Consider the following 22860-nt stretch of genomic DNA (forward strand, 5'->3'; position numbering starts at 1 on the left):
ATTAACGCACCACAAGTATCTCAAAGATACTTACTGCATTCATGAATCTCGATTTGGGCTTAGTGTGTGAGCAGCTCTTTCTGAGCTTTTTTACTTCATTGCTCACATAACAACGACATAAGCCGATTTGGGCGCTTTTCTTCGAACTTCCTGCTTATTATTATGACAACATCCATCCATTAGACCCATAGACCCACATCACTGGCAGTCCGATGCAAAACTGAGCCCACGAGTGAGTGACTGACTGAGTGAGTGACAGTTTTGCAGCTGTAAGCGCCAGATTGCATCCAAGTTCTCCCCCAGCTTCTCCTCCAGATGAACGACCTCGATGGCGACGGCTTCTGGATTGAGTTGCTCTGGAAGCCGAGATGGGAATGAAAATGGGGATCATCCAGGGCCTCGTTTACCGCACTTAATGCATTTGGCCCTTCGGTGGAGCTGAAGTCCAGGGCATCGACTGCAATTATGCACTTGGATATTCCCTTAACTCACCAGTAGTACACAGAGAAAACAGGGCTGTAATAGGTAAATATTAGGTAAATCAGTCTACTGGGAATGAACTTTAAAAGCAACTTTGCAATTAGTTAAATGTTTTTTGTAGCTTCACAAAGTATAAAATTTTAGGATTCGAACATTGAAAATCGATTAATAAGCTCATTTAAAAACGAGGGTGCCTACATAATCCAAAAAACACCATCATTTCATAAGGAATTATTTGTGTATACGATACATTCCAAAGTAGAGAACATCCGAGAAGGAATATATCACTTTCAGAAGATTTCCTCAGTGGATGGTTGCTCTCGATTGATTGGACTGACATGCATGCGTGCAGTTCGCGGCGTTTGTTTTCCACATGCAAAAGGCCGCACAATCAAAATATTTTCCCATTTTCAAGCCCAAGGCAGCACACACACACACGGGCGTAGGAAACTTAAAAACTGAATAAAAATATAAACAATGGTTGGCATTATCAAGGGGAAGGCTTTCGGCAGCCATCTAGAGGTCATTTGTGGAATTTCACAATATCTCAAACCCCCCTCATGAATATGCATATGTTCATCTGATCTGTGCTGAAGATTGTAATCACTACGATGATCAGCCAATGACCGAACACACTGAGAGTTCAGGCAAAGCGATTTTGTATCTCTTTTTTTTGCATTTGACTGGGACGGGACTTCATTATCGCCGCTTTGAACAACGGCTTTTGTGCGCCTTTTTTATGCTCCCTGCCAAAGCGAAACGTTTTATGCTCCGGCTCTTGACCGGTTTGTACAGCTATCGAACAGCAGCAAAAAAAAAAAAAAAAGGCTGAGAGGCAACAAGTTGCCGGCTAGCCGAGGGGCCGAGAAAAGCCAAGGAAAAGAGCTCTGAAACTAAAAGAAACGGAATATTTCGCAATGCGACGAGGTCGAGAAGGTGCCCCCAGATAAAGGTGCAATCAAATGTGTGCTACCAACTACTGGCTACTGAATACTGGCCACTGGAAAACCGAAACCAAAACGAGAAAAACACGGCACAGATATTTGAGAGCTATCATGCCAGAGGCCCATTAACCTTAGTAGCCGGAGTAGTAACAAAAAAAAATGGCCAATGCTTCATGTTGCCGTTGGCCAACATTTAATATTCAAAATTTTGGTTTGTGGCTTTGTTTGTTGGCTTATTTACTTTGGACAATTACAACGAAGGCTAAGGCCATCCGCGGAGAAAGAGACGGCATGCGTGGGCGCTGTTAAGTCAATGTTAAAGCGCATGTTGGGCCAATGTTAAGTGCTAATAAGTAAACACTGCAAAAAAAAGAGAAAACATTGACAATGGAAGACACTCTTATGTCATAGACCAAAATAGCCAATCCAAGTGGGTGGAGAAGCCCAAGATAAAACAATAATAATATAACTTCCGAATAAGTAAGTGTCATCCGGCGTAATAGGTAAAATAAGTAGCTGAAGAGATTTATTCCATGCGCTCCTCTATTATTTCCTTTTTTATATATTAAATTTGGAAAGTAATAATATTGTGATAGTACATCGATAAATGGTACTGTTTTCAACTTTCATAAACTAACTGATTAACTAATCTATAAAGCTTAAAATACTTATATTGGTCGTAGTTTCAAGAACTGAAATATTATGTGTACCAGTTACGATATATCGTGTGCATATAAACGAGGTACCATATATATCCCTTCTAACACTTGAAGAATCCATAAACTACGCGAAATTGACGGTAAGTTGCTCCGCTCTAAAGAACTGAATTTATGAATGGCAGGCCCAGATGAATCTGGATAGACTTGTTTACTCGGGCTAAACGAACGCTGGCTGCTAATCGAAATGTTATCACTTATGCATGGCGAGAAGGAAATCTGCAGGATGCCGTCAATTACAATTACGTGAATTGCATAATGCCCCGCACAAGGTGACATCGCTCTCCACACTCGAGCAGAAAAGATGCATCTACTTACGCAAGCAGCTCTTTTATTAGTCAATTGTCTCCCATTTGATGGCGAGCTGCACTCTAGGTGGAATATGTTTATGTATAAAAGTGCAAGAAGAATATCTGGAATAGGAAGAGGGATATCCAGCCCAAGCGGAACTGATCACTTAAGGCAGCGGAACAGGGAGCCCTAATAATAGCCAGCCACAAGGGGTACGCACAGTCGCCGCCAGCAGTGTAAGTCTAATTATATATTTAAAATGCAGCCCCAGCTCAATAGCCCGCAAGTTGTTGTTTAGGAAGCGCATAAATGCGGCACGATCATCAGCCTGATATTGTGCGCTCCCCCACAACCGATGAGGATGGAAATGCATTTCCACCCTGGCCGTTTTCTCACTCAGCGAAAGCTCTCAGATTGGATCTCATCACTGAGAAAAATGATAAGTGCCCGCAATTAGCCTTTGTTACAATTCGTTTTTCACAATGTTTTGTGAAGGAATAATAATTCGAGTCCGAGTCTAAGCTCAAAACGAGTCTCAGTCTCAGAAACTAGCTGCTGGTTCCAAATATATTTTCTCTAAGTGCACAACCCATATATAGGATGCACACACGTGCTGCATGATCATGTGATTTATGACCGCACTCCCCAAAACGGTAATAACAACTGGGGATTGTCATAAAGATATGCAAAAGAAGAAAGCTAACCTTTGACCGCAGACGAGGCTATTTTGAGTGTTCAAGAAATGTGGATTGTATCTTCGTTTGCCCCTTTTTGTTTTTGCGACATGCCCGGCTGGTCAACCAAACTGAAGTATTTCGGTACTTTTGCTTTCCGACTTTAATTGAGCAGCGGCGTGTGGCGATTTCCACTGGCCACGCACAGTGCGCGTCATAGATATAGATATATAGAGGCCTAAGATACAGCTAAGATACACACACACCGGGGCACACGTAACTGTTAATTAGGTTCTGCCTTCGGCGTGTAGTTCTATTTCATTTACAAGCTCATAATTATGCTCTTGGCTTCTCAGCTCGGCGCGATTCGACTTGATCTGGGATCGTCTTGGATCGAACCACATATAAGGGGTCGTTCAACCTACGATCAATCACTCGGCTGGCTTACTTCTTTTGTTCTCAAACGCACAGCATTCTCAATTCACCTTTCCACAAATTCCTATACTCCGATATGCCTGGGCATATCTTTTCATATACGAGCTTATCTTCCATACCATCTAATAGCCATTATGCGCATTACGCTTCTCGCGGCTAATTAACAGCGCACACAAATGCGAAAAACTTTTCAATGCCTTCTTTGCAGTTGTCTCTGTCCAATTTGCCAAGCTTAGAAATGCAAATGACCAAAGCAGCGAAAATAACACAGAAATTCAAACAAACCTCGCACAAAGAGCTAAGTGAGTGATGGGCAGTGAAGGGAAGTTCTTTGTTCGGATCCGGCTCGGATTCTCCGGCTAAATAAATGCGAGGCATCTGCAAAGTGTCTAATTAAATGTGCCGAATTTAATGATGATAACTTTGGCTTAGACATTGCCTGCAGTTCAATCTTGGCCGGCTCTGACTTTTGCATTTTGGCCAACCGGTCAAGGTGAAAGTTGCGCCACCTGCCCACCAGCTACCAGCCACCATGCCTTGACAGATTACCCTCCCCGTGAGCTCTTGACTTGCCACCAATTTTTTGACAAATTAATTGTGCGGCTAAGCGGCCATTAAATATGGCCAACTGAATTGCACTGGTTATTGGCCCGGGCCGTCCGAAATCCATGCATATAAATGTGGCACACTGCGAGTGCAGCTCTTCCACTCAACTGGAAACCCCGACGCAGCTCCTGCTGCCCCTTCTGCTGCGTTGCAATGTCAATGCTTGAGTAAATTGACTTCAACTTCATTTGCGACATTTGGACTCGCGGAGGGAAAAACGAACTGAGTGTGAGTGAGATGCCACCTAAAGTTTTCTGCTCCATTGAAGCATTCGATTGCACTCCACTCGAAACGCCGAGTCGTAGAAAGTTGCAGTTGCAGTTGCATTTCAAGCTGCAGCAGTGGCAATGACGCAGTCGGGAGAAAGATGGAGATAGCAACTCATCTGCATTTGAATTGCATTGGGGCTACGGCTGGTCACTTAACGGTTAGAAGAGAACGCCAACTGGTTTGGTGGCCAAAAAAAGTTGAAAAGCTAGATAAAGGTGTCATAAGCGGCTGATTATGGGGCACAGCGCATGTGAAATCTTGAAAGCGGTAATCATTTGAGATAAAGTTCTACTAAATCATTGACCAAGACTGGAACCCCTTCTTCGGCTGCGCCTCTGGGTGCCAGAGAAGTGAGTTTTAGAACCGGTTAACCGCTTTCTGATGACACTTACAGTTATAGCCAAATAAAAGCCGGCCAGCATTTCTTGGCCTCGCTGACTTATGTAAAAATGTTGGTTTAGTAAAGGAAAAGAATGCAGGAATTCCACAGGGCTTAAAACGGTTAAATAATCTGAAGACCTATTAAGAACATATTAAAACATCTTCAGTAGCTAACCAAAACCAAAATAGTATCATTATTCATGTTTGTCGGACGAGAAGAGCAGAAGTTTAAGTGCCCAATATCTAAACAACTTTATTGATTTCCGTACAAAGTTTATCCCTTAAATATGCAAAATGTATAAAATGCTAAATTCATTCAATATTCTGCACTTACAGCTGCTTGACGACAAACTTTTTGTCAGCCAAAAAAAGTTGTTTAAGAACTGTAGTAAATCTTAAGTATCCATTCAGATACTTTGAGTCTGTTGACGTCTTATAAAATTCAAAGGAAGTTCAGCAGAGTTTACGCAAAAGCTAGTGTTCATTCAGAAAAGGTCATTCAGAAAAGCCTTCCCTATTTCTTTTTTCTATCATATGAGAAATGGAGAATTTCATGTTCAAAGTAAAACTCTGTGATGCAGTTGGATAAATCTAGGCTACATTACTAATCAACTTTCAGCGCTAATCTCATCTGGAACTCGTTTCATCACCCGCCCGTTGACCTTTAATGGCATCAGCGCCACCATCTCCATCATGGCCATTAGCAACCAGATTGGTGAGCGAGGCGTTAACCCGGCGTGGGCATACAGCCATGTCATCCGCATCTCCATCTGCCCGTTTCTTCATCTCTTCATGCCATCATCTCCTCTTTGGCGTCATCATCCACGGCGATGTCGCCACGCCAGTAGTTGTCCCAACGATGAATGACAATTTGCAAATGGCTCTGGGTGCATAATTTATGCAGATGCAACTGCAGCAGCTTCGGCTGCACTGCAACTGGAGCTGCCACTGCAAAACTGGCGGCATTTGGCGCGTTGTCTATTAGGGCGAACTTGTTGGCCAAAAAAGGGGATTTCAACGGGGGGGAAGGGGAGTGCCTGCGGCAGCGGCTGTCGCTTCGCCCATGCATATTCAAACGCCATAATCCCAACGGTATTTTAATGCTAAATGCTTACTCACTTCTTGCTGCAGAGCCACAGAGGTTGGCTGGAAAAACCCGTTTTTCCAGTAATGACCTTCGGTGTTGTTTTATTATCACTCCCGCTTCCGCTCCAGCTGCTCCTCCGCCTCCTCCCGGTGCTCAGTCTAGACCAGTCCAGTCCAGTCCAGTCCAGTCCCAAGATTCCCACTCCGTTTGGAGCACTCGTGAAAATTCCACCGAATCGCATAACAAAAGCCCTGGTCTATTTGCTATGTTTGCTTGAGTTCCTCGCAGCCGTCTTCAATTACCTTTTCGGGCTAACTAACAAATTTAACGTGTCTAGATAAGTGCGGATTTGCCCATTTCACTTTAATTAGCCTACGAACGCAGAATTTTTCCCACTAAATCCGTTTAGCATATCAATTCTGTAAGCATTGACAGCTGCCTGGGCAAAGTTAATTAAAAGCCACTTTCGAATCGCAATCGATATGCCAGTAAAGCCACACGTGCAATTTGCATTCAATAACTGTGAGCAAAACAACAAGTGCTCCCATGGGTGCGGTTGAGATTAGTTTGGATAAATCACAACAGTGGATAGTATTGGTTTAAATTTAATAACAATATTGCACCTGCACATGTATCGTGGCTGCAGAAAGAAGTTGCGACTAAAAAACCATAAACTGATACTTTTTGGAACTGTTAAGACCCTAAGAAGAATCTTTTAATTAGAGCTTAAGATTAAAAATATACAAAAAAAAAAAAATTTCTTTTAGAAGATATTATTTTTGTACCTATTTCTAAGCAAATTACAACATATTAAATTGACCCGGTTTTATAATAATTTGGCAAGACCACTGTCTGTTCTAGTAAAAAAATTTATTTTAGCCTTTTACTCGTCTCACGCCCGATTATCATTTTAATTGTTTTGCTTTTGCTGGCTAATAAATATGCTAATAAATGTGGCCGCAATTCAGTTCTGATCTGACTCAAAAGGCGACCTTGCCGCGGTCAGTTTTTATCACACCATGCTAATTGACAATAGAATTGGCTTTCCACTGTCTGCCAGTTCCAATCCCCACGAGAATGAACGGACAAGTGCGCCGTAAAAGCCATCCACTTGGCCAAGTTAACCTTGGTGGAACAGTTCTCTTTTATCGCAATCCCCACCCGTCTTCATCGCCACCTCGGGTTAACCGGAGTGCTGAAGTGCATTTCAAGCTGGCTGCAACTTGTTCTGGCCAAGTCCAGTCGGGCCAAGCCCAGCCAAAACCATGGGCAAGACGTGGAGAATGACAATAAATATTTTGTAGCTTTTGTAATCGAGCTGTACGAGTACAGCGTTCGATGAGGGTGTTCAAAACGGGGGGCTCCTGAAGTCGAGACTTTGCCAGCGTCTAAGTGCCCCCAAATGCCAACTGTTTTCAGTTTGCTGGCAGTGCAACTCGTAAAATATGAGCTCGACGTGCATTGAATTCGGGTCATTGCATGGCTATAAGCCAAGAAAGGGGATTTAGAGCCGACTCTTTGGGGGTCCGAGGGACAACTGGCGCCTTTGCATTTCGTAATTCGATTACTGATTTTGAGTTACGCCAAACGAAATTTGCTAATTTTGCATGCGCGCCCACAGGCCATTGAACTGCAGTCAGTACTTGTGGACAGCGGTCAGATTTTTATGTTTCTCGGCAAATGATTGGCATTCGGACCCCCGGCTCGATAAATACTTCAACATTTTATATGATAAATTGCCTTTGTAATATATTATATTTGGCAACTTCAATCAAAAGTATGTTAGTTGGGGCTTATTTTATATTTATCGGATTGCATGTAGCTCCAATAAGAGAACATTTTCCCAGTCAAATTTCACAATTATACGTTTATATACTCGTACAAAAACTTAGTTTAAATATTATACAATTGAACACATTACTAAGTAAATATAGCTGCATATCCCTAGCACTATTTAATCTTCTACGGATGCATACAATAACAATTCCTTTTGTTTTATTGCAGATTGTAAAGCCCAACAACTAAACTGCGGATACCGTGCGACAGGTGGAAAAGTTCAAGCAGGTAAGGGAAAGGCAATCGAAATCAAATTCACATTCACACAGAATGCAAAAATGCGTAACGCTTAGCGTGCACATGTAACTTGGTAACTTGGTAGGCTCGACTTGGCGTGTTTTCCACAATTTACACTTTCGTTGCCAGGGCAATTGGCATGCCAGTTGAAGGTGCACTCCCAGGCCACGAACAACATGGGTAATTCGAGGCGGCTAACAATGTGTTGTCAGGTGTGCAAGAGCGGAGCAAAAGTGGGAACGGGTCCCTGGTCACAGGCTTTCCGAAGACCAGGAAGATCGAAGACCCACTGCAAATGGCATGCAGCAGATTGCAAATGCAACTGGCAAGCTGTCGAACAATGGAAGTTGGCCTAAACGGCAGCCAAAGTGTTCGAGTTCGAAGTGTTGCAACTGTGTTGGCAGCCGTGTCTTTAATTATCGGCCTTAATTGGCCTGGCCGCTTATTAAGAGAGATGTGTGTTAAATGACGCAGAAATTATGCGAATGCCAAATGCCAAATGCCAACGAACTCTTCTTCGCCCTGGGACTCAGATTCAGAAATTCAGAAAATCGCTTTCGCTGCGAAAACCCCTTCGTTTTGTTTTTTGGGCCAGTTTGAGAAACTTTCCATTGTGCTGGAAGCGAAGTTTCTTCTGAAACACACGTAGCTATATATATCCTATATTCATTTAATGAAGAGATAAATCTAATTTCATACCAAATTTATTGTACAACCCGCCCATAAAGCGGCAGAAGCTGAAGAAGTTGTGGAAAAATGCCATTCCATTGTTGATGGAGTCGCTTCAGTTTGGTTCGCTTCGGTCGGACATCGTTCAGTCAGCGGTCACAATTGAATAGATTTCCAGATTTACTTTTCCAGTTAGAAACAAAAAAGAAGAAGTTGTAATGTGTAAAAAGCCAGCCGCCAGTAGATGAAAACGAAAACGAAGAAATAACAGCTGCCGGCTGCATCTTTCGACAACGTTTAGTCCCAGAGATTTGCTTTCGACTGATGGCAAACAATAAAACTTTCCATTTCTAACAAAATTACACTCGAGACGGGACGCAAAACAAAGCAAGACAAATTTGTCTAGTTATCTGATGTTGCCGCATTCATCGCTCGAATCCCCAACATCCATCCATTTGAGGGAGAATTTGTTTTCTGGAATTTGGCTCATACTCGTATACATATTATACTTTTTGTCTTTATTTCGCTGAGACTCCCACTCGGGGGAACTGGAATGAAAATCTTTGCAGCGACAAGCTCGTAAATGTTGCATGCCACACCGCACAATTCCACTCGGTTCCCCAGGTGACATGTTGCACACGTGTGTGGCAAGCTCCCACTCCACTCCCATTTCCCATCTCCCGTCTGGCCCATATTTTCCTATAGTAGTGTAGTATCTGTAAGCTGCCGCTGATTTGTGGCGCCGCTTATGTGGCGGAACTGTTTATTAATTAACGAGCGCATTTCGGCTTCATTCTGTTGGCATTTCCCGGCCTTTCGGTGGGTAGCAAACGATTAGGTGCTAAACTGTTGGCCCGGCCAAGATAATTGAGGCAAATGAGCCGCTGGCATGCAACGTTCTCAATCAGCAGCCCTATTCCTTTTAACTTTAGGTGTTGACAAGGGATTAGTTCATATGTATCACATATTGCATAATGGTTGAGGGAAGAATGTTTCTAATATTTAGAAATGCACATTTACTAAAAGCCTTCTTGAATTGTTAGCTTCGGCATTGAGGTGATTCCTATTTAACTTTTAATGTAAGAATACATTTTCATTTACGGGGTTTTGTCATAATTTCTATTATAATAACATCATTTATTCAATACCCTCTATTCCTGACAAAGCTTCGATTGGTAGTTTTAACAATTTCTCCGAGTGGAACTAAGGCGGCTTCTGTCTAATGGCTGCTGCCTGTCAAAATGATAATGGGTTTTGGGTAAAGCTGCCGTCTGGATGGCGAGTAGCGATAAGCCTGGCCAAGACCCGCTCGAATGCTTCAATTGAAATTGTCAATTGCAGCGGCCACCAACTCTGCCCCTCCCCTCTCCCCTCCCCCACGCATATTACCCGCTTTTGGTTACCAATTTTGGTGTAGGCGAACCAGTGAAAGTTGTGACCGTGATTGGCCAACGAGAGGGGCGTGCGTTTACAGCTGAGGGGGTAGTAATTAATGCCAATTAAATGTCAAACAACAAAGCAAAACAAATAATTTTGCGATGGGCGTGTCCCTGTTCGGCTGGCAAACTCAATTCAATTTTGCTGACCAAACTTTCGAAAGGCTGCACAGATTAATTAAGCCAGGTTCAAAGCCCACCAGCCCAGCCGGTTCAATTCATTTAAATTCCCATGAGCCCGCTGTCCGATGCACTTTCTACATCAAACAAAAGGAGGAAAGCGCTCCATTTGCCGGTGGCTCAATTTCAATGGAGCCAATGTAGTAAGAGCCTCACAGGAAAACTTAGGAAGAAAAAACTCTATTTATGATTATTTAATGCAGTGCTTAAGCTGCAGGTTCGTTGCCCAAAGACAAAATGCGGCTGCTGCAGATGCAAATGCAAATTGATTCGTGCGCATTGCCCTGCAGTTGAACCAAGGCGACCCCACAACCCCCCACAACGCCCCTCATGAAATGAACCCTTCATCTGTCTTGGCTAATTGCTTCTCGCTGTCAACATGTTGCCGCTTGCTGCTTGTCTTCCATTGAACTTTGAACTTGGCCATTCCCGCAGTGGTTTACTGACTTTCTTTTGTTGTTTATCGCACCAGCCGGCGACAGTTGCAACTTGCAACGGCTAACGGCAACAGCAGCAGCTACAAGAGCAATTGCTGCAGCTGCCACTCATGTCGCATTTGTGTGTTTGGTAAGGCTTTGTCTCCGTCTGCACACGAGCCATTGTTTGGCCTTGCACCAGTGCGTATACGTAATATGTGCGGGCAAACCGAGTTTGACAAACGTTGCGTGCAATTTGTGCCCAATATCCAGATGCAGATGCCATCACACTGTTGCACAGCTATTTCTTTTGTCGCCGTTGCTGCAGAATTCCGAGCTTGAAAAAAGACTGCTGTCTTCATGTTCGAAAAAAATGGGTCAGACTTTAAGTTTGATGATTGTTCGATTGTTTTCTTTGATTTAGTTCAACAAAACAATAATATAGGAAAAATTCTCTATACTTGTATTGTTTGTCAAAAGATTTTACTGTCAGTGGCTATTGGTATATCGAAAAATCGTCAAAAAAATGTGAATTTGGGAGATGACAGCGTCCACTGCAAATCTGCACCACTGAAGGCTGCCAGAACCAGTCTGGGTAAAACCAGGACAAAGTGCTCCCATTTCGTCAACGCTCCAATGCTAAAGCCACTGGTCATCGAAGAGACATCGGCTTGTGAAGTTGGCGGAGAGATGCCCAATGCCTCTGTAAGGGATGGCACCCAAGTCATGCCCATGTCATCAAATAGATGAGCGCTCCGATTTGATTGCGAAAGTGAAATCCGATGACCCAGGGGTTGAACGTCTGCGACTGAAGTCCAAGTTTCAGAATTTGGCGAGCCAGAAACCAAGAAATTCTTTCGAAGTTGCAAATTCAGTAGCTGCTCCACCAGCAACTAAATCTTTGGGCCGTTTAAGAGCGGAGCTCGTCGAACTTCAACTAAGTGTATCCCAGTTAGCTAAGAAGTTAAACCGCTAAGTTACTTAGTTTTCTGACCACCGTTTGTTTGAAAATGATTTTATTTTTCAAAACTAATTAAAACAACTGCCGAGTTATTATTTTTTTTATGTTTTCCTTTTCTATTACTTGCAAATTTCTTTAAAATTACACAATCAACATCCATTAAAAGTAGTTTTAATTTTCCTAGCTTTACAAATTTGTGTATAAAAAGGAGCCCTGCTGTTAAAAGATACACACATTTAACTGTAACATTGTCTGGATATTGTTTGCTTTTGCCATATTTGCTTTTTCCAATTCCAACACAGTTGTTGACCTTTGGCATACAATTACATCGGGCTTTTTGTAGCCATGCCGCAGACCCTTCACCATCGATTTTCTGACAATTGCCTTAGACCGCTGGCAGACATCGAAAATTGTTCAAGCCAAATGTGCAAGTTGTTCTCGTCTTGCCAAGTCTTGATTCAAGCTCGAATTGCTAAAGTTTTGTATTTGCTTTTATTTGGTATTTCATATTCTAATTGTGCAATAAAAGTCAAACAAACAGGCATTCATGAATCCCAACAACGAGCATAAGGCGGCCAAAAAAGAGTTTCTGAGCGGTGCAGGTACCCGGATTTCATGTTTTTGGGCGTTTTATTGTTCTGGTCAAGATCTTAAAACCGCAAGCCAGATAAAATGGCAGTCATTCGCCTGCGGCAAAAACCAAAAACATAAAAACTATGCAGCTGTGTGTCCCACAAACATGACTCACTGCTCCATTACAAGTTGTCTTGCCGTTGCAGTCAAAGTTGCAATTTGTGCCTGTCCCGGCAACAGGCACTTACAAATTGTCCAGCAAATTGGAGAATGTGGCGCCTAAAAATTATCCCACGCAACAGGTTTTTATTATTAGTTTTACATGACATGGTTTCCTTAAACGCAGCCAACTGAAAAGTTCTCTTCTACACTCGTATTCATTAAGACTCAGTGATCGTAAAATATTTTAACGGAGAAGTATTAAAAACTAAGCAAAAGTAGGCACTGTTTGGTGGGCTGTGTCATAAAGTCAAGTTACGACAACAGCTGTTGCTGCTGGGAAGCAACAAAAATACAAAGTGGAAATCGGATCCCCGTTTTAGTTAGCGACACATTCTGTTGCAAGGGTACGCTTGGGGAATTCGAGGGGAGCAGGGGGCTTCTTTTTTTAATTAAGCCTCTGCTGCAGCAACACATGTGCGTGCTCGCAGAAACAAACAAGTGAGAACGCTGAAGTGCAGTGCATCGACTATCGGATACCCGTTACTCGCGCTAACTGCGAGGGAGGCGAAGACATGCGATTCTTGTTCACGACGACATATTCTACCTTCTACTTGTACTTCTTACAAAATGTTTTAAAGAATCCAGTATACCCCTTTTCTCTACCAGCAATGGGTATAAGGACAAGACAGCAGCAACAGGCCAGCAGCTTTTTGGACCCTTGGCAACAGTTGCGTCAATGGATGCGTTTTCATTTATTAATTGCACTGTCTTGTTTCGCTGTTGTTGCAGCTGCTGATGTTGCAACTTGTGTTGCTGTTGCTGTTGCTACTGCTGTCGTTCTTCTGCGCCACGTTGTCGGTGTGCCTTCTTCAGCTTCCTTTTCATCTTTACCCCATCTTTGTATACTCTTTGTCTGCGTCACGCAACAGCAAATGAAAACGAAGACGACATGGGAACTTAACCTTGAAATATATGTGTTTCGTTCAGCCCCCAACCACCGCCACCCAGTTTCCCCCTTCTTGCAACACTGAGAGGCAGGAAGATGTGGGCGCGCTCACAGGCATAAATTTACAGGCTTTGCTTGATTAAGGCAGCTCCCGCAGCTCGCGCAGCTCTGGCTGCTCCTCCTCCGCATTTTCCTGGAATATCCTTGGCGAAAATGAACATAAAACATTTCTCCGTAATCAACTGGGCTGCTAAAAATAAACCCAAACTTGGCCTGGGGCCTTGGGCTAATGCTAAGAGGCCTTTTGGTTTAGCGGCTTAGCAAGTATGGCAACTTCAATTAACCCAACATGATATGCCGGCGGGCATTGAATGACTGGCAATATTGGCAGCTGGACGCGAAGCTGTGAGTCGGGCTCGTTATTCGGGATAATTGACAGGCGGACAAGTAACTTTTGGCCCAAACCATTTGCAGTATGTGACAAGCGATCAAGAAATCATGTCGCTGGGATCTTGGGTGGTCAAAATAAATATGTTCTGGCACTTAGGTTCCAGTTGAATCCAAATCGTGCTGGGCCAAAACCATCTAACAACTTTTCCCAATCCAATCTTTCCGTTTTAATCACGCTGCCTTGACTTCTTCTTAAAGCAGTTAGTAGTCGTCAGCTATGTTTATGCTTAAAAGGCTTCAAACAGCCAGCGGCACTACAGTAATTTCCACTCCCCCTCCACAAACAACTTCTTCACAATTTAATTGCTGCTGCTGGATGTTGCTGTTGCTGTTGCTGCTGCTGCTGTGCTGCTGTGTTGCTGCTGCAGCTGTGTGGCTGCTGCCTTTTTGTTGTCATTATTGTGGTCGCACAAGTTTGTTGTATTACCTGTTGACAAAATTGCCCTGCTGCCTGCACCAACATCCGGCAAGTTCTCGAGAGGCACAACAAAAGCTAATGGCAACTTTGACTTGGCTTTAATTAAACAATCTGCCAGCCAAATTTCTAGTGTTTGGTTGAGCGTGTGAACAGGGAAACGAAGCAATTTTTGGCATATATCAGTTGTCTTTGATTCCGACATGGCATTGAAAACTGCACAGACAAACAAGAAAGATATATTTCACAAAGGCAGCTAACTAAGGTAACTAACTGAATACCCTTTCAAAATCAAGTACGCGTGATTTCTGGTATAAATTTGGTATGGTCTAAAGATTTATCTCTCCGCCACTTTTAAGTGGAGCCACAAAACCAAAAGTTTCAAAAACCTAAATAATATATAATATGTTATATTTATTAAATTATGGGATCTTTTTTCTTGGTGCACAAAGTATATTAATAAATATATCAATCCGCATAATGTTTTCCCAGACTTTTCGCCAAAACTTTCCCACACTTGCAGAGCTCTCAATAAGCCGCTGATTTAATTTGAAAGCCTAATTAGGCCCAAAGCATGTGAGAGCAATGCAATAAAGCTGAAGTGCAGGGCACACGCTTGAACTTGAACTTTGAACTTTAGGCCATTCGCATAGAGGCGTCTTAGTGACTTAGATTGGCTTCTTGATCTTTGGCTTTTTGATTCCTCGCCGCGACTCAATTGGCGACTTACCTTTTAAGGCAGCCAATCGGGCCCAGAGCAAATAGTTGACATTTGGCTGGCGGCGGATCGCCCACAACATCCGTTTCGTGGCAAGAAGCCCAACCCAGCTAGGAATTCTTTTTGGCCAAAAACTTCGTCGAGTGCCTCTGCATAACTTAGCCAATGTAAACAAGGCGGAGAGCATTCCTCCATCGCTGCTTTGCATAATCCCGAGCGGAGCGAGTATAACGCAGGTGGATATTGCTGCCGTGCATACGGATCCATTAAAACGTGCGTATACATAACGAAAAATGTATAAATAAACACCAGAAGTTGGGGGGCCACAGCCACGCATAAATCTCACGTGCAAATGTGGAACAAAGCTCCCGAATGGCCCGCGTCCCGATTTTCAGTTGGAACGATATCCATATCCATATAGCACCTATCTGCGTTCATCTCATCTCGCGCTTCATTTCGTTTCAATTTCGTGCTTTGGCGCGTTTCGCTTTCCTGTTTGGCTTTAATGGGAATCAACACTCGGTGGTGATTAAATTAAAAATTCGGTTCTGGAAATTCCGCCCGCTTCTGCCCAGCTCTGCTGTGCTGCGGTTGCGGCTGATTCAAGCGGCTTTAACCCACTTTCCTTGTCAAAGAGAAAAGACATCAGCTAACCCAAACAAAGACTAGGATGTGCTGTTAAGAATGGCCTCCAGAACCCTCCTGCTTCTGGCCAAAAAAAACCTGTTGGCCTCAATTGGCTGCGGGCTGCGGTCAAGCTAACTGTTTTGCCCGATCAGATTAAAGCAAATACAAAATGCCAGAACGCCAGAATGCCAGAATGCAAAATATCGAAATGGGTTGCCGCCGGATCGAAATCGGGAACGGGTTTCGTTAACGCCAGTTTCGTGAGTGTCTGTCCAATTGCAGTACATGCAGAAAAATGCAAAAATGAGAAAATGCAAATTCAGATCAGACGGTGCATCGATTAGCTTGTAACGCCCACAAACAGTTTTCCCCACCGGAATCCATCAGTCCAAGTGAGCCACTCACCTTAGATAGCAAACTTGGCTAACGAGCGTACGTCCTGGCCAAGCATAAATTAGCCATCTTTGGTCGGGAGTTTAGCGCTGGCCTGAAAGATAGATTTATGTAGATTTATTTGTGTAACACTTTTGCCTTGATATCTCTTTTCTGGCCAGCAATCTTATCGGGGGGAAACAGCATTCCTGCTGCCAGGCCAACTGCCAAACTTGAAAAATAGCTTAAAGATGTCGTCGATGCTGCTGCAGCATTCCATTTCGAGTTGCGGCTGCCACACCATCTTCAATTCGATTGGAGGCTGCTGGAACTTGGGCAAACGGCTTTTATATGGTCAAATGGGCCCCACAATTTGTTGTGCATTTTCTGCATTTCTTTTGCAGCCTTTGACAGTTTTCCAAAGGCCCGGTTATTTCAATGTTTTTCGCTCAATAGTTGGACAACATATATGCGATCTGGCGATCCACTTGCTTTCCATGAGAATGGGCACAACTCTCATCGCCTTTTGCCCGTTTTTTTATGTTCGCTGACTTTGTGTGTGGCCATAAATAAATGGCCAATCGATTCCGCAACCGAATGCAAATGAGTGAAAGAAAAAATGCAAACAATTAACATGAAAACAAAAAAATCCGTGGCAGAAATAGACATAAAAACAAACGGTAACGAAAACCGCGAGCGGAGTCTAAAATTTATGGGCAACAATGCGAGCACAACCAAAAACAAAAATACGGCAGCAACATTTAGCTGGCTCAGTTATGCAATTTGCCAAACAACCCTTTTGCCCTCCCTCCCCAATCATCATTTGTTGCCAATTGTTTCCCCGACTGCAATGCACAAAGTCGAGATTTATGCATATTAACGTCAAGTCAAAATGCTGACCCAAAAACGCAGATCTGGGGATGTGGTGTATCCAGCAGCAACATCTGCATCTGCAGCAGAAATCAAGCGTGGCAGCAACAGAAGTCGAGCACTCCGGCCACATTTAACAATGGGTCAACTTTCCTTAGCGCTGGCATTGATAAATGTGGCCGAAACAAGCCAGAAACTGTGGTGTTGCTGTTGCTGTCATCTTCATTGTTGTCGCCGCGATAGCAGCAATATGGCCACAAACATCAGAAACACCAGCAACACTCTCAAATTCGAGCGCCCAAACTTGGTGTTTTGGTTCAAGTGACACACTTGCGTGGATGCTCACAGCCATACGAAGAAGTTAATGGCTTAAAGACCTCAAAATAGTTACATTGTTAGCGGCGGGATGGTGATGTTGCCGCTGGGAGTAGTGTAAAGTGGTTCAGTAGAAACGCCCGAAAATTGTCGGAGGAATTCTAAGCAGATCTTCCAGATAAATCGCATAATTTGTTACCAAGTAATTTGATCTACCAATGATATGCCTACCAGAATTCAAATAACAAGAAGTTGGGAAACTTGAAAGCGTCATAAATAGGTACACAAAATAAGTAGTTCCATTGGCTTAGAGAATACCAGTTTCCCATTCGAGTTCTCACAAATTACTCATTAAATTAGACCTATAATGTTCTACAGGAAACATTCTGTCTTTGTTTGGGAAATTATCAAAATGAATGGTTAACTCCTTAAATAGAAACCAGTTTGCCTTTGAATCACTTCTAGAAGCTCTGACCAAATAAAGACGCAAATTTCAAAGCTATAAATGAGTTGTCTGTCTGTTTAATTTGTGTGGCACTTCCTAGGTTTGTTTTTTGTTAGGCATTGCTGCTCTGGGTAAAGTGTTGCACATGCAGTTTCGGCCGCGTTTAGGAAGTCATTTGCAATAGGCGACAAAATAAACGGCAAAAATAAGCGCCATGCTACTGCACTTAACAAAATGCAGCTGCCACTGGCGATTACCCAACCGCAATCGATGGTTTTTCCAGGGAGAGAGATGTGACAATCACAGTAAATTATGTGGTTGTCAGCCCATCTATCCATCCATCCCATACTTTTTCCACATTTCTCCAACTACCAATTCTGGCAGTCCACGAAGTCAGCAGCAGCAGCCACATCATCATCAGCAAAATTTCAATAATTCCATTATCAAGATGAAGATTGATTGATAAGCTGGCCGGCCAAATGGCAATTTGTGGCCATGATTTCGGGGCTGGATGATGACCACATGGCCACTTGGCACAGTCACAATTGCTGGGCTCAACTTCTCCACTCAATCAATATTGAGTCATGCGGCAGAAGTTGAGATTGCGTTGCAGGCGGCAGTGAAAGTTAATTGTGAGCTTGCGCAATATTTTGCAAAGAAAGTTTAGGCTTACGAACTAACAACCTCATCATCGTCATCAAACCATAACTCACGACCACTTACCTGATATAATATTTTCCCATTTTCATTTCCCTTGCAGAATATGGCCTAAGGTTGTTCGTCGGCGGGAGCAATAGCAAAAGGAAAAGTCTCAGCGATGTCGTCCTCCATATGTTCGCACTTCACCCAGAATGCCTGGAAGAAGGATTTGTGCTCCAACTGCTTCAAGTCCAAGGACGAGCACAAGGCAGCCGCTGCAGCAGCCGCCTCCAAACTGGGTGGCGGCCATAAGCCAGACAAAGAGGTTAAAACGGATTACCCCAACAAGCACAAGACCCCGGCGAAAAGCATCATCAAGAAGGCTTTCGGTGTCAGACTGACCGGGTCCAGCTCGAGTTCCAGCACCTCGGGAAGTAGCTCTGGAAAATCCGTTGGTTCAAAGGGCGGCAAGGTGTGCTTTCCCAAGCAGCTGCACGAAATCATCGGCTATGGGGGCGAGTGGTCGGAGGACGATGATGACGATGACGATCACGATTTTATGAACCTTGGCAATGAGCACGATGACATGGCCATTACCGAAACGGATGACGAGGAGACCAAAGAGCTGAAGAGGATTACCAGGGCCAACACCGACTTCAACATGAACAATGGCAATCTGCTGGGCGATGCCGAGGAGAATATCAAGAAATCCTTTGCGGCTCTGAAACTGGGAGCCCCTCAGGTGGACAAGGAGGGCAAGAAGCAGACGCTAACGATCAATGTGATGCCCTTTGGCCAGCCCCTGGGCAAATCCGCACCAGCTCCAGCGAAAACTGCGCCCGCGGAAAGCAAAAGCACAGCAGCAACATCAGTTGCATCATCATTGGCTGGAGCAACACCGGCAAAACTCAAACCAGCCACCATAACCACAGCCACAGCCATCAAGAGCAGTAGTACAACTACCGCCATTACCAGTGTTACCAAAAAGGTGACCACCACCCTAACGCCCACGCTAACCATGGCCAAAAGCACAACGCCCAGCGCAACAGGGGCAGCTGCCGCATCGGCAACTCCATCGCGAGATGGCAAAGATAGTCCGCCCATAGAACGGGCGATGGAGAAGTCACTGCTGGACGAGATCTCAGAGACATTGGAGCAGAAGCAGAAGCTGAGTGAGACGAATGCATCGGACGCCTCTTCAGGCGGAAGCGGCAGCAACATCTCCACTTCCGCCAGCAGCAGCAATAGCCACCACAGCGGCAAGATCAAATTCGAGCTGAGTGCACTGAGTGACTCCCCGAAGCCATTTCTCGACCTCAAGAAGCCCATCGCACGGAATGCGCCCATCACCAGGGACCAGGCCAAGCCCAAGGTGAACGTGTGCCACAAGTACTCGGACACAGACAGCAATTGCTCGGATACGGAAAACGGCGTGTCCGCCTACTATGATGTCGTGGAGACCCAGTTGAGCTACGAGAATCTGCCCGATGGCAAGTACTCGGAACAGGTGGGCGTGGCCACTGCCGCCCAGACAGATAGCTCCGGCAATTCGCACTACTCCAGCTCGCAGTACATCACCGATATGCTGCTCAGCTCCAAAACCCGAGCGGCTAGCTACAATCTTCACGAGGGCAACTTTATGACCAGCAAGATTACGTCCGATGGTCTGATCGTCACCAAGTGCAGTTCGGACGACGCCCTGGACTCCACCGGCAGCAGTTTTGATGGCAGTTCGGATGAGGAGAATGCCTACAACATGATCCGCAGTGAATCGGATTCGGGAATCGGGATAAGCTTGGGTAGCGAGTACAAGAACTTGGGATTGGCCAAGGGCACGGCGGTCAACGGGGAGAAGCGGCAACTTCCGGCGGAGAAGAAGCTGAGCGCCAGTACAAATAACTCAGATTACGAGGATATTCAGATAGGAGATCAAGCGGTGCCCAAGCCAGCTGTTAAGAGCAGGGAGCTACATGGCGAACCCGATGGCAGTGCCGATCCGGACAACAGTCTGGAGCAAAAACAGAAGCAGACGCCTGAAAAGGAGGCGGAACAGCAGCTTCCCGCGCTGCCAAAGTCGCCGCCGCCACCCATGAAGATCGATGCCAGGCCCTCGTTCCTACATGGTCTCAAAAAACCAGAACTTCCGGTGAAACCACTTGTCAATAGCCATCCCAGCAGCAATGGTACCAGCAATGGCAGCCAGCTGAAAAGCTTCCTGGGCAAACGACAGCCCAGCTGTGCCGAACAGCAGTTCATCAGCCAGCTGCAGTCGGCCATTTCCAAGTCCAGCGAGTGTCTCCAGTTGGCCAAAGAGAATCTAGCCGCTGACGAAGCCAAGCTGAAAAAGGGCAAAGCCCCGAATCCACCGCCAGAGCCGAAGCTTAGCGCTCCGCCCACGCCGGAACGAGATTACAGTCTGGTAGTTGAGTTCGAGCAGGCGACAAAGGCGGCAGCAAAGCCAGCGGAAAAGGCCACGTCATCTGGTCCAGGTGAGACATCATCACCGTCATCATCTACCGACAGCCACACGGTAGTAACAGGTGCTCCCGCAGCAACCGCAGGAGCAGCAACCGTTGCAGCTGCATCAGCAACCAACAACAGCAGCCTTTACACCAGGAAGCCAGCTCTTCCGGCGGCGGCCGCAGCTCCTGTGATTCGAGAGAAGGACAAACGCGAGCGGGCCGTGATCAATCCCAAGTTCCGTAGTCTCAACACCTTCGTGATGCAGCGCGCCAATGCGGCCAAGCAGATGCAGCTGCAATCGGCCAGCTCGGTTCTGAGCCTGAAGCAACCAATGACGCCCGAGCCAACGCCCCGGAATCAACGTCATCTATCCATGTCGGAGGAATGTTTGGCCGCGGCTGGCTTGGATAAGAAGTCGCCGTCCGCTTCGCCGCCACAGAAACAAAAGTCCAAGTTCTCCATCAAGAAGTTCCTGCGCATGGGCAGCAATGGAGGCAAGTCGGGTGAGTCTCTGGCCAAGAGGGATACCAGCGTGTATACGGAAATATGCACCGGAACGGAGGACGGCAATGCCTCTGGGAAGCCCCGTCTCGTGATTATCCATCCCATTGACATCAATCCCACGGCCGTGGAGGTAGTGAAGGATATCACGAAGACCAGTGACTCCGTTGCGGCCCAGACAGTGGCCGTGGTGACGACAAAGCCACCTGCTCCGCCCCTTCGATCGAGCGCCAGTGAGGGGCAACGCGCCCATGAGGCCAACAAGCCGGCCCGACCCCCGCCGCCCAAGAGCGCCGAGCTCCGGCGGAAGCAGAAAACCGAGCTGACCGCCACGCTCAGCGCCAGCAGCGTGGACTCCAGTGTCCTGCCACTGGCATCCGGCACCGGATCCGTAAAGCTGAAGGCCGACAACGTCTACGCCAATTTGGGTGAGTAGAAAAATCTGTTTAAAGCTCTCTTTCAACCAAATATCAATTGAAGTACATTCGTTGAATTCAGTTGAAAAGATTTTCTACATAACGTAAAATACATTTTGATCAGAAAATGTTCTAATCCTTTAAATATGTCTCAAGATTGATTTTACTTATCCCTAAAGTTTTCAAAACATTTTTTCAAAGTTCAGAACCAAAAAAAGGAATACTAAAGGACTAAGATATAATCTACTAATTATATGCAGACTAGTTTAACTATCTTTATTCACCCTGGCTAATATGACGGCTATGAAACTTAAATAACTTTAAATAAGGAACCCAAAACTATTCGGCCAGCCTTCCCTATTAGGCCAAATGTGGAGCAAATAAGCCTTTTATTCGCACACTTTTTTGGTTTTAGGCCACTGAGATTCCTGCATAATGAGCAAGCGAAATTCCGCCACTCATGAAGTCAATTTCAATCTCGTTCCCATTGACCCGATTCCATGAGCTGTGGGCGACATATGTGTCCCCTTTTCCCGCATCCATTTCTCCCGACCATTGTGATCGCATTCCAAAGGAAAGCGTAAGCAAATCACGTTCACTGACAGCGCCCAGAAATTGGCGACCTTCAAAACAGCCAGCTCATGTATGGAATGGTATCGTATCGTATGTATATGTGGGTCTGAAGGGCTTCGGCCACTTCACCCACTTCTTTAAGCCAACTTGTTGACTTCAATTGCAGTCACAAACACGAAACGCGAGAGTCGAAAAACCAGAACACGAATAAAATTGCCGTAAATGGTAAAAGCTGTGCCAGCAGCTCCTCCGAAAGTAGAACCCGAAACCCAAACGCAGAACAAGTTACGAATTTTAATCAATATAACGGGTGAACAAACAAATACACTCTGCGTAGTACGGATACAGGTACGCCACTTATGACCATATCCGCCGCATCCAAACGAGTGTGATGAGCCGGCTCGAACTGGGTTAAGTGGCCAAGCCAGAGAGCAAAATAGTTTGCCAGATGAGCGGGCCAGTAAAGCAGAAAAAATCGAAACGAAAATAAGCCAGGCCGAGCCAATGAGGTAACCACATCTTGATGGTGGATAGTTGGCCGGAGGAAAGAACCAAATGGTGAAACTGGCAGACTGCCGGACCAGAGACCCATTTCTTTTGGCCTGACACTTTGCGGTCAACGCGAATGCGGCGAGAACTTGTTACACCTGCCGCTGCACCTGGCACATGAAACCTGGTTGTGGAGAAAAGCTATGTTCCAGACCCCAACCTAGAGCCATTTGTTAGATATCGAGGACGGGGAAGAGCCAGAAAGAC

General features: G+C 45.1%; 1 protein-coding gene across 1 annotated transcript in view; it reads left to right on the plus strand.

The window, feature by feature from the left end:
* Positions 1-22860, plus strand: part of LOC6553810 — a 39345-nt gene that overhangs the window by 8580 nt on the left and 7905 nt on the right. The window contains exons 2-3 of the mRNA XM_001979531.3: positions 7889-7948; positions 18273-21543. Coding sequence (XP_001979567.1) covers positions 18330-21543 — 3214 coding nt within the window. The 5' untranslated portion in view covers positions 7889-7948; positions 18273-18329. The remainder of the gene's footprint in view (positions 1-7888; positions 7949-18272; positions 21544-22860) is intronic.

The sequence above is a fragment of the Drosophila erecta genome, unplaced genomic scaffold (genome assembly GCF_003286155.1).
Source record: "Drosophila erecta strain 14021-0224.00,06,07 unplaced genomic scaffold, DereRS2 tig00000000-arrow-pilon, whole genome shotgun sequence".
Classification (NCBI taxonomy): Eukaryota; Metazoa; Arthropoda; class Insecta; order Diptera; family Drosophilidae; genus Drosophila; species Drosophila erecta.